Here is a 13,380-nt window from a genome sequence, read left to right as displayed (position 1 = left end):
GAGGCCTCACACTGCCTGATTTTAGAGCCCATTATACCACCATAGTAGTCAAAACAGCCTGGTATTTGTACAACAACAGATACATAGACCAATGGTACAGAATTGAGAATCCAGACATAAATCCATCCACATATGAGCAGCTGATATTTGACAAAGGCCCAAAGTTCATTAAATGGGGAAAAGACAGTCTCTTTAACAAATGATGCTGGCACAACTGGATATCCATCTGCAAAAAAAATGAAACAAGAGCCAAACCTCACACCATGCACAAAAACCAACTCAAATTGGATCAAAGACCTAAATATAAAATCTAAAACTCTGAAGAAGATGGAAGAAAAAAATAGAGACAATGCTAGGAGCCCTAATACATGGCGTAAACACTATACAAAAGATTACTAACAATGCACAAACACCAGAAGAGAAACTAGATACCTGGGAGTTCCTAAAACTCAAACACCTATGCTCATCCAAAGACTTCACCAAAAGAGTAAAAAGATTACCTACAGACTGGGAAAAAGTTCTTAGGTATGATATTTCCGATCAGTGTCTGATCTCTAAAATCTACATGATCCTGCAAAAACTCAACAACAAAAAGACAAATAACCCAATTAGAAAATCTTCAAAGGATATGAGCAGAGACTTCACTAAAGATGACATTCAGGTAGCTAACAGATACATGAGGAAATGCTCATGATCATTAGCCATTAGAGAAATGCAAATCAAAACTACAATGAGATTCAATCTCGCTCCAACAAGGCTGGCATTAATCCAGAAAACACAGAATAATAAATGTTGGAGAGGTTGTGAAGAGACTGGAACACTTATGCACTGCTGGTGGGAGTGTAAAATGGTATAACCACTTTGGAAATTGATTTGGCGCTTCCTTAAAAAGCTAGAAATAGAACTACCATATGATCCAGCAATCCCACTCCTTGGAATATATGCTAGAGAAATAATAGCCTTTACGCGAACAGATACATGCACACCCATGTTCATTGCAGCACTGTTTACAATAGCAAAAAGATGGAAGCAACCAAGGTGCCAAGCAACAGATGAATGGATAAATTATGGTATATTCATACAATGGAATTCTATGCATAGATAAAAACCAATGATGAATCCATGAAACATTTCATAACAGAGGAATCTGGAAGGCATTATGCTGAGTGAAATTAGTCAGTTGCAAAAAGACAAATATTGTATTATAAGAACTCAAAAAATAGTTTAAACAGAGAAGAAAATATTCTTTGATGGTTAGGAGAGTGGGGAGGCAGGGAGGGAGGGAGACGGGTATCCACTAATTAGATAGTATATAACTAATTTAGGTGAAGGGAAGGACAACACACAGTACAGGAGAGGTCAGCACAAATGGACTAAACCAAAAGCAAAGAGGTTTCCTGAATAAATTGAATGCTTCGAAGACCAGCGTAGCAGGAGTGAGGTTTGGGGACCATGTTTTCAGGGGACATCTAGGTCAATTGGCATAATAAAATCTATTAAGAAAACATTCTGCATCACACTTTGGTGAGTGGTGTCTGGGTTCTTAAACTCTAGCATGCGGCCATCTAAGATGCATCAGTTGGTCTCAGCCCACCTTGCACAAAGGAGAATGAAGAACAACACACAAGGTGATTATGAGCCCAAGAGACAGAAAGGGCCACAGAAATCAGAGACTACATCAGCCTGAGACCAGTAGAACTAGATGGTGCCCAGCTACAACCAATGACTGCCCTGACAGAGACCGCAACAGAGAATCCTTGATGCAGCAGGTTAGCAGTGGGATGCAGACCTCAAATTCTTGTAAAAAGACCATACTTAATAGTCTGACTGAGACTAGAAGGACCCCGGAGGTCATGGTCCCCAGACCTTCTGTTATCCCAAGCCTGGAACCATTCCCAGAGCCAACTCTTCAGACAGGGATTGGACTGAACTATAGGATAGAAAATGATACTTCTGAGGAGTGAGCTTGTTGGATCAAGTAGACACTTGAGACTATGTGGGCAGCTTCTGTCTGGAGGGGAGATGAGAAGGCAGAGGGCGACTGAAACTGGCTGAATGGACACGAAAATAGAGGGTGATGAGAAGGAGTGTGCTGTCTCATTAGGGGGAGATCAACTAAGAGTATAAACCAAGGTGTATATAAATTTTTGTATGAGAGAATGACTTGATTTGTAAACTTTCATTTAAAGCACAATAATAAAAAAAAAAAAATCCCCTTCTCCCGGTCTCGCTTTCAGCTGATGACCTTGCCTTCACTTTCATTGTGACAAGCTCTGAATACCATATCTGCTTGTATTTGTGCCCATAAGCTCTAAACAGGTAGTCCCTGACTTAAGACATATTCTAGTTATGGTGAACCACACTTAAAACTGTCTTTTTTTTTTTTTTTACATCTTATCGTTAGAATATGTAACTACATAGAGTGTTGCAGCATGTAATTTGCTGATATCATTCTCAGATGTTCTGTCATCGATGTTCAATTTTATGATTTACTGTTAAAAACACCACTGCGTAGATTTAGTTTTTTAAACTAAATCAGGGGCTTCAGTTGCTTGAAAATATGGACTCAGATGCTGATTGGTTTGCTAAAGTCAATGGGCAGTTTTAGGAAGCAATGAGATGTTACCGTAAAAATATGGAAAAAAAAAAAAAAAAGGAAGAAAAGTACCATGCAGACAGCTCTCACTAATTTTCTGACTGGAAGCATCATCCCTATTAGCAGGGATAATCCACATGATCCAGAACCTTCCACAAGTGTAGTTATTACTGCAACTGACAAAATGCAGTGTTGTCCAACTCTTCTTTATTGTCAGATTAACTTTTTATGATTTGTCTATTTTTTATGTATATATGTAGTATTAAAATGTATCTAAGTTTATAAGCATTGTTTCCAACACCCAAAGACAAATAAAGGTAGGGTTTATAAAGATACTGATAATTAAAGGCAATAATAATAAAAACTAAAAAAAAAAAGAGGTATTTAATTATGTCAGAACCGACTTACAATGGAGTCATCAGAATGGAACCCGTCATAAATCAGGGATTACCCGTGTACTATAGATAAACTATCCATTCTAAGGCCAGCTCTTCCACTCTTGTACTACATCACATCACTTTCTCTTACCCAATGACATTGCTTTAGAATTTCTTCCCTGAATCACCAGTTTTACTGTCTCTACTGAATAAATCTTATCATCACACAAACAGCCTTAAATCTTTAAAAGAAGAAATACAAATGGCTATTAAGCATAAAAAGTTGTTCAACCTCACTTATAGTCAAATAAATATGATGAGATACCACTTTTCACCTTTCATATATTGTCATAGATTATAATAATAATATTAATACCTCATGTTGATGAGTTTATGGGAAGATAGGAACTCTTTTATACTGCTGAAAAAAGACTGCTGAAGGGGATGTAAATTGTCACCAGAATGCTGTGGAAGACAATTAACATTGTGCGTACTTCTGAATCCAATAATTCTGCATCTAGGAATTTATCTTAAAATACTTGGAAAGTGTGCAAATTGCATATACTGTTATAGGTGTCATATTGATGTTTATTCTATTGCAGAATTAGATACCAATATCTAACATCAGGGATCTTAATTGATCTATGTTCTCATATTTTAGAAGCTTTTTCTGTACCTTCTTGGTTTTGCTATATTGGAGGACCATCTGAACTATTTATATAATATTTTTCCTTTCAATTGATTTGCTTTTCTTTTTAACTTTAGCCCTGCTCTAAGCTATTATAGCAGGAAAAACGTGGATTTATGCTAGTTACATCTTTTTCAAATACATATTTAAATAAATACATTAGTAAAATGAAGATACTTATTTTACATTTTGTAATATCCAAAATCATTTTATGTTCCATCAGTAATGTTTATACCATACTTCAGGAAAGCCCTGGTTGAGGGTACATCCATATAGTGCAGCCTTTAGAAATGATGATATAACTATGTATTTACTGACTTAAAAACTTTTTTTTATATTAGGTGATAGAAAAGCTTCCAAAACAGTCTGTTCTTTTTAAATAAATATATTTATATTGGCGATATACTTACATATTTGTTATACTATACACTAAAATGTTAACAGTGAAAAGTGCTCAGTGATGTGATTATGGGCATTTTTTTATAACTTTTTCTTTATATTCTCATTTCTTAAAATTAATGATCATATTTTTGTAATCATAAGATTAAAATTTTAAATAACTATAAATTTTCCCTTTAACAATTTAAGAAGTGATTATTTTCTAAAAAGCCAATTTGAAAAGCTCTTAACAGATTATAGGTTAATTTGGGGTTGTTTCCCTCTTTTTAAAGTATCTGTACTCTTGCTCTTTGTCTTTGCCAGTATTCCCTTTTGCTTTGCCTTCACCAGTATTTACTTTTGTTCTGTTTAAAACAGGCCATTCAGAAGGGCAATACAGAAGTTGCAAGAATACATGCTGAAAATGCAATACGCCAGAAAAGCCAAGCAATTAATTTCTTGAGAATGAGTGCTAGGGTTGATGCTGTAGCAGCCAGAGTTCAAACTGCAGTAACAATGGGCAAGGTAAGGCTTAATATCTGTAAATGAATGAGACTCTTGATTTAAGTTTATTTAGAATATTAAGCGTTGACAGAAATCAATCTATTGCAAGACACTACAGGATGCTAATAAAGGCCTTCATGAGCAGGAGTGACATAGTCAAAGTGCTTAGTGATGAAAATGATTTGGCAGTGACTTTTTGAGCTAAGGTCTAATTAGTTGTCTTACAATAAAGTGATAGCCAATGCCTAGACCAGAAATACATAATGTATTTTTACTGTTAAGAAAGGGTTAAACAAATCCTGTAAGTTGATCTGTAAGCAGTACATTTAAGAGACTGCAGAAATTTTGTGATTGCTTTTTTTTATATTATTGGACGCTAAATCTGTTTTTATACTCCAAATAGGTAACAAAGTCCATGGCAGATGTAGTCAAGTCTATGGATGCTACATTGAGGAGTATGAACTTAGAGAAGGTAAAAAAAAATGATCTTCAGATAGCACCTTTTCAATATAAGTTGTTCTTATAACCATATCTCTTTTTACAGATTTCTGCTCTAATGGACAAATTTGAACACCAATTTGAAACGCTGGATGTTCAGACACAACAAATGGAAGACACAATGAGTAGCACTACAACCCTAACAACACCACAAGTAAGAATAGGTTCTGTATGTGGAATAATTACTTCAAAATATGATGGCTTTATCAACCTAAATCATTTCTGCAATGCTAAACAAACATGGCTTGTCCCCAGAATACAGGTAGAAAGTTACTACACTGCCTCTAGATTCTTGAGGAGGCACTGGAAAACTACATTCCCTAGCTCGGTTTGGAGTTGTAGGAATTATACTAGGTCACATGTCTATAGAGTCTAGAACTTGGCTCTGCCTGGCTGCCAGTGGTTTTTATTGATGAAGGCATTGCATTAGAGGCTCACTGAGGCAGTTTAGTATTATCCTAAGCCTCAGCTAATTCGTCTCATTACAAATATTCTTCTGCTTTTTTTGTACTTACCTACTCTTTACGTGTGCTATTTATGTATAGGTCACAGATGAACACATATTAAATTACAAGAGCAATTATTTTTCATATAACTAGGATGTTTTCTGAACCTGCAACCTGGACAGAGATCTGCTACATAAAAAAAAAAAAAACATAGAAAATTAAAATTTTAAATGATGTGACATGAGCCAGAAACAGTTTTGTGAAATTTAAATATTCAATAGAAAATTTCTTAAGCTCAGTATCCCTCTTCTCTTTGATCCCAGCTCCTCAGTCAGATGAACAGAGAGCTCGTTACCACTACTTTAGATGCTAAGAAGGAAAAAATATATAATTTTTAGAAAAGATTAGAAAGAAATCAAAAACCCTCCACCCAAATTTTACTGCAGGTAACTATTTTCACAGAGTTAATAATAGGAGAACAAGCTTTTTTTCAGGGTTTAGTTAAGAAGACAAAATAATTCATGATATGTCTTTGAGTATATATTTAGACATTTCTTTTAAATCTCCCCAAGAGTCTTGCGCCTCAAAGTGTCCTGGAAGAATCAGAAATACCTGTATCACTTGGAAGCTCATTAGGAATGCAGAATTTCAGGTCCCACCCCTGAATCTATTGAATCAGAATCTGCATTTTAATAAGGTCCCCAGGTGATATATGCGCTAAGTTCAAAAAACACTGTCCTAGGGTTTCTGATTCTTGTTCAAGCATCTCAGATAATCCGTAGGTGATTTTATGAACGGAATTGACTTGATCACAACCGATTTAGTTTCGTTGGTTTAAGTTTAGAAAACAGTGACTTGAAAAGATGACTTGAAGTCAGGATACTTGGATTTCTAATTTCAGCTCCGCCACTACTTAACTTTGGGACCTTGATTAAGATACTCACTACTCTAGACCTTGGTTTACTTATCTGTAAAATGTAGGGGATTTGCTGATACTTTTTTTTTAAGTTCCTTTTAGCTTTAAAAAATCTGAGATTCACCCAACATTTACCAATCATCTTCTCCTGTTTCAGATATTATACTAGGTTCTGGGGTCATTCAAATATATACAAGGCGTTCTTCATAAAACCTCAACCAAAACTTTCAACAGAAGTGGCTAGGGACCTGGTTGAACACTCAGGTTGTCATCCCTGCTAATGAATTAAAAAAAATGAATTAGGAGAATTTAAATTGGCATTTCCACTTTACCAAATTAATTTGGTAATATCTACAGTCTGTTCTCCACATAGTAGTAGCTCGAGCAATCCTGTTCAAACAAGTCAGGTCATCTCACTCCTCTGCTCAAAACCTTCTAGTAGCTCCACATCTTCCTCAGAATAAAAGAAAAAATTCTTTACAGTGGCCTATGAGGACCTTTAGGATCCACCTAACCTACTTCTCTGACCACATCTCCTATTACTACCCATCGCTTTACTCAGGCACTTCGCCTGCTGGTATTTCTCAAACATGCCAAACGAGTTTCTGCTTCTTGTTATTTCTCAAACATGCCAAGTAAGTTTCTGCCTCAGAGCCATTCTGCTTTGAGTTTCCTGTACCTTGAGTATTCTTTCCCCATACACCCTCATTGCTCACTGCCTCACCTCCTTCAGTTCTTTGTTCAGATGTCATTTTCTCAGTGAGACCTTTCCTGACCATCCTACAAAAAATCGCATGTACGCTCACCATGTCCTGTACTTCCTATCTACCTTCCTTGCTTTATTTTTCTGCATAACACATATAACCTTCTAATATGATATATTATTTCATTTATTTATTTGCCCCCTCCCATGTACACATACTAGAATGTGACCTTAATGAGGGCAGGGATTTTCGTCCCTATTACTTAAGACATTACCTGGCATAAAGAAGATTCTCAATAAATATTTGTTGAATAAATCAAAGCCTATGAAAAGGCATGCAACCTATAGCGTAGTAATTCCACTTCCAAATTTATTTCAAAGAAACCCCTACATATGTGTACAAAATACATATACATGAGAATGTTCATTGCACCATTGTCTGTAATAGGGAAAAATTAGGATTTTTAAAAAGTCTGTCTAGAAATAGAATGTATAAATAAAATTTGGTATTTCAATACTGCATTGTCATACAACAGTTAAAGTTATAATATCTGGCAGAAAGGACAATAACAATTAATATAAAATTTAAATGTATTGTACTTTAAAAACAATGTAGGTTAGAACAGGGCTTTATAAATTCATTCCCTACCTTAGAGAGAACTAACATTATTCAGAGATTCAAATTATATGTGAATCTTGGTGCTAACATTTTTCACATAACCTCATAGTTTAAAAAAACCTCATAGTTTACAGATTTATAATTTAACATTATACAGAGAAAATCATATCCTCAAATACCACAGCTCCCTCTAGTGGTAAAAATATCTTTTTGAAAAGGCTTTGCTTTAAAAATTGTACACAACCAGAGCCACCTTCTTAAAAGGGGATTTAAAAAAAAAGTAGCAATTGCTATTAAAATACAATTTGTTATTTTCTTATTCTAGAACCAAGTGGATATGCTGCTTCAAGAAATGGCAGACGAAGCTGGGTAAGAAGTTATTCAGGTGCTTTTGGATAATCTTGATTTAATATCTAGATAGCTAAAATTATTGTGTAGATAAAAATATTTCTGTTTTTACTACCAAAGGTCAGAATTAGGTTTATGACCCTAGAATTTAGTGTTGGAAGGACCTTTGGGCCAGTCATCTAGTTGTTTGCCATGCTCAAAACCGTGTGACTTTGTTCAAATCATTTTTGTATTTTCTTAAAAATCTTTGGAGGTATATTTATTTAGTGTGTGATAACAAGAATTGGTAGAGGGTGATTGGGGAGGCAGGAGTGTTTAAACATTTGCTGAATACCTACTATGCTCAGCAAATAGCAAATGTATGAATTTAAAAAAAAAAGAATCTTCCAAAAGAATTCTGCTATGATCAGGCCATTGAGTCATATGTCCATTTTGAGTCCTGCAAACTGAACAATATGTGCAAAATGTCCAAGGGGGTCAAAGACAGCAATACTGCAGAATTGCAGGTGATCTTTTTATTTTTTTTTTTTACAGAAGTAAATAATCGAAACCCTTTTGTGTACCTGCTTTGAAAAATAGGATGTCTGCTGTGGATTGTGTTATTTCAGTTCCTTGGTGTTTTAGAGGGATGATTTGATCATGATATTTGTCCTACAGAAGTTGTGTTATAGCATTATTCTCTGGTATATTATTTAGTTCAAGAGAACATAGCCCATCGCCGTCGAGTCGATCTCGATTCAAAGCAACCTTATAGGACAGAGTAGAACTGCCCCGTATGGTTTCCAAGGAGCACCTGGTGGATTTGAACTGCCGACCTTTTGGTTAGCAGCCGTAGCTCTTAACCACTACACCACCAGGGTTTTCTCAAGAGAACATAGTAGCAAATAATAAAAATATAATTCTAAGATAAAGATTAAAATTAGATGATATTAAGTTTTATACTCTATTTTCAAAGGTACAGTAATAGGCTGAAATAGTGTTTATGTACATTACTCTTTTCTCCTGGGAAGGGAAAATTTGAAGATGCCTGGAAAATAGAGTAGATGAATATTATTCTAGTATCTAAGCTAATACCTGATTAGAATGAACAGTGAAGTTTATCAACTTTTTAGATCAGTAATGTATTAATAATAAATTTAAACTCAGGTTAATTAAAAATCATGTTTGCAGTGTTTGAGAACAGGGCTGGAGGTTAGGTTATATACTGTTTTGCTCTGTTAGTACCCTGATGTACCCCAGATACCAACAAGAAGGTAGCAAGAAAGGTGATTTTTGTTAGGTATTATAACAGAGACTAAGGCATTGTGTGTCAGAAGACTCTTACCTTACTAATAAGAGGCTAATGACTTTTTTCTGATTCTACTAAAAGCTAAATGAGAGGATTTGGGCTTGAAAATAAAGCGAGAGAGGTCTTGTAAAATGAATGTTGTCACAGTAAGGCCTTGCTGACCCTCAGTGGAAATCAAGATCAGTAGATAATTTTTTTATATGATTTAGAGCAGATTTCTCAACCTCTACACTGTTGCCATTTGGGCTGGGTAATTCTGGGGAATTGTCCTGTGCGTTGTAGGATGTTAGCTGCATCCCTGGCCTCTACCCACTGGGTGTCAGTAGCACTCTTCCCCCTAGTTGTGACAGTCAAAAATGTTTCTAGACATGCCAAGGTCGGGCGGTGGCAAAAGCAGTAGAAACAGGTAGGACCACTGATTTAGAGATACTGATGTCAATTTGTTTCTACGGCTTCAGCCCCCACCCATTATTGATGTAACCATCTTCTCTCAATTTTGCTACTCACCCACCCCCACCTTGGCAATGTCTTGAAACATTTTTTGGCTGTCACAACTAGGGGGAGGGGTGCTATTGGAATCTAGTGGGTAGAGGCCAGAGATGCAGCAAACATCCTACAATGCACATAACAGCCCCCTAGAATTATCCAGCCCAAATGTCAATAGTGTTGAGGTTGAGAAATCCTACTCTAAATCATAGGAAAAAAGTTACTGATCTTGATTTCCACTGAGGGTCAGTGTCTTAGGCTGGGTTTTCTAGAGAAGCAAAACTAGTGAAGCGTGTGTGTGTGTGTATGTGTGTGTGTGTATGTATATGTATACACACATATATATACATAATAATTTTTTTTATTATACACACATATATATACATACACACACACACACAACCACACATATATATATGAAAGAGATTTATATCAAGGAAATCACGCATGTAGTTGTAGAGGCTGGAAAGTCCCAAGTCCGTGGGTAGGCTGGAGGTTTCTCCGGACTCACATAGCTGCAGGGCTGACAAACCCAAGATCTGCAGGTCAGACAGCAGGTCTCTGGCTCACAGGCTGCAGAGGCTGACGAATCCAAAGATTGGCAGGTAAGCTGCTAGCTCAAGTCCCAAGAACCAGAGTTCAGATGATGATGAGCTGAATGCAGGATCCAGAGCAGAGCAAAAGCCAGCGAGCTTTGACAGAAAGTCCACATGTATTGAATGCAGGCCATACCTCCAAGGAAATTCCCTTTCAACTACTTGGCTACTCATAGCAAATCTCATCATGGAGGAGATTACATTATATCAGATCTCATCATGGAGGTGATTACATCGTTACATAACTGTCAAACCACTGAGAATTATGGCCTAGCCAAGTTGACACACAACCTTAACCATCACAGTCAATAAGGCTGTAATGTGACATTCATTTTACAAAACCTCTCTTGCTGTATTTTCATGCCCAAATCCTCTTATTTAGTTTTTAGTAGGACCAGAAACAAGTAGGAGCCCTGGCGGCACTGTGGTTAAAGCACTCAGCTGCTAACTGAAAGGTCAGTGGCTTGAACCCACCAGCTGCTCAACAAGTGAAAAATGTGGCAGTCCGCTTCCATAAGACAGTACACAATATTGGGGAAGTCAGCACAGTTTGACCAGGGCAAAGTCACAGAAACTTCACAGACACATCCAAACTCCCTGAGAGACCGAGCTACTGAGCTGATCGATGGGGACCATGGTCTCAGGAGACATCTAGGTAAATTGGCCTAGCATAGTCTATAAAGAAAATGTTCTACATCCAAGTGGGGTGAGTAGTGGCTGGGGTCTTAAAGGCCTGTGAGTGGCCGTCGAAGATACATCTACTAGTCCCATACCAGCTAGAGCAAAGGATAGTGAAGAAGACCAAAGATGCAAGGGACAGATTAGTTCAAGGGACTAATGGATCACAGCTAGCACAACCTCCACTGTACTGAGCCCTGAATAACTACATGGTGCCCTGTTACCACCATCAACTGCCCTGGTGGGATCACAATAGAGGGGGAAAAATGTAGAACAAAATTCAAATTCACACACACACACACACACAAACAGGCTTGCTGGTCTGACAGAGACTGGAGAAACCCCAAGACTATGGCCCCCGAACACCCTTTTAACTGAGTACAGTTTAATCATGTATACAAAACTAATGGGTACAACAGTGCAAAACCAAGGACAAGAAGGCAGAAGAGACAGGAAGGCTGGACGAATCGAAGTGGGGAACTTGAGGTGGGGAGGGGGAGAGTGTTGACACATCACAGAGTTGGCAACCAATGTCACGGGACAATTTGTGTATTGACTGTTTAATGAGAAACTAATTTGCTCTGTAAACATTCATCTAAAAAAAATTGAGCCTTGGAAACCATATGGGGCAGTTCTGCTCTATCCTGTAGGGTCACTATGAGTCGGAATCGACTTGGCAGCAGTGGGTTTGGTTTTTTTGTTTTGTTTTATGGAAACTCTGGTGGCATAATGTTTAAGAGCTACAGCTGCTAATCAGAACGTCAGCAGTTCAAATCCACCAGGCACTCCTTGGAAACCCAATGGGGCAGTTCTACTCTGTCCTTTAGGGTCACTATGAGTCGGAATCAACTTGATGGCAAAGGGTTTGGTTTTTTGTTTGTTTTTGGTTTTGTTTTATTGCTGTTTGAGTTTGTGATTCCTTATCCCTCAATAAAATTTAACATAAACCAAAAACAAACCCAGTGCTGTCGAGTTGATTCCGACTCATAGCGACCCTATAGGACAGAGTAGAACTGCCCCATAGAGTTTCCAAGGAGCGCCTGGCAGATTTGAACTGCTGACCCTTTGGTTAGCAGCTGTAGCACTTAACCACTACACCACCAGGGTTTCCAGAATTTAACATAGCATATCTGTATTCCCTGTAGTCTTTTAAAACTGGAATTGGCATACACTGGTCTAGAGACAGGCAGAAAGACTAGTTGATATCCTAGGGGAGGTAGTATAATGGAGGTTAAAATCATGGGCCTTAGAGGCAGACAACCCTGGGTTCAAATCTCATCTCTACCACTAGGGTGAGCTTGGGCAAGTTTACTTAAGTTTCTGGAACATCAGTTATATAGTTGGACGCAATCATTAGATTCCTACTAAGAGTAACTGAGGAGCTAAACACTGGATTTGAAGTTTCCACAAATATTAGATGTGGATCCTGACGCTACATTTACCCTAGCTAGAATCTAGTTTTATCCTTTTTCAGAAGATTAATTTTTCTTCATAGTAGGAGACATATAGTAATTGCCAATGAATCTAATATACCAGATGACCATTATTTTGGTCTTTTGTTCAGCAGACCTCATCATTTCCTAATCTTTTATTAGCTTTTCTATCATAAGGTTACCATCTACATAGATTGCTATTGGATTCAACAAAAACACTGTAAAATTATTAAATTTATTTATAATTTTACAGTGTTTGAGTTTAAGAACATGTTTAAGTTCCATTTTCATTTATAAAATTGAGCCTGTTTTATTTTCATTTAAATTAAGGTAAAATGCAAGGTGAAATTTTCAAATTTGCAATAAGCCTGTTCTTTATTGCTTATTATAATACAGTAAAGAGAAAAATGCCAATATTAACACTCATTTATGCTATTTTTTTTATAGCCTTGATCTCAATATGGAGCTACCACAGGGACAGACTGGTTCTGTTGGCACAAGTGTTGCTTCAGCAGAACAGGTAGCAGTTTGGATTTTATCTTGATTAGCATTAGCTTGATGTATATTTAAATGATTTAGGAAATATATACATTTTATAAAATATTTATATAAATTAAATATCTACTGCATATATTCATATTTATATATAAGGAAATATATTTACTTTTATTTTTACTTTTGTAAAGATTATTTTCTACTACAATGTGGTAGCATCATAAAGTAGCAAAATTTGATAAGCTTAAAGTCTCCTTAATAAGGAGTATTAAACTTAAGGCCCTCTCACTTTTCTATTTTCATGCCTTTTTCGTTTAGCAATTGAATTTTT

The 13,380-nt window shown here is 36.7% G+C and overlaps 1 protein-coding gene across 1 annotated transcript in view; it reads left to right on the top strand.

Moving 5' to 3' along the window:
- LOC100654989 (charged multivesicular body protein 1B2) overlaps window positions 1-13,380 on the top strand; it is a 56,440-nt gene that overhangs the window by 40,281 nt on the left and 2,779 nt on the right. The window contains exons 3-7 of the mRNA XM_064278608.1: window positions 4,418-4,564; window positions 4,947-5,015; window positions 5,088-5,195; window positions 8,051-8,094; window positions 13,002-13,074. Of these exons, the coding sequence (XP_064134678.1) occupies window positions 4,418-4,564; window positions 4,947-5,015; window positions 5,088-5,195; window positions 8,051-8,094; window positions 13,002-13,074 (441 nt within the window). The remainder of the gene's footprint in view (window positions 1-4,417; window positions 4,565-4,946; window positions 5,016-5,087; window positions 5,196-8,050; window positions 8,095-13,001; window positions 13,075-13,380) is intronic.

This window comes from Loxodonta africana, chromosome X, assembly GCF_030014295.1.
Source record: "Loxodonta africana isolate mLoxAfr1 chromosome X, mLoxAfr1.hap2, whole genome shotgun sequence".
NCBI lineage: Eukaryota > Metazoa > Chordata > Mammalia > Proboscidea > Elephantidae > Loxodonta > Loxodonta africana.
The sequence above is the reverse complement of the archived record's forward strand: the minus strand, read 5'-3'. Positions and strand labels throughout refer to the sequence as shown.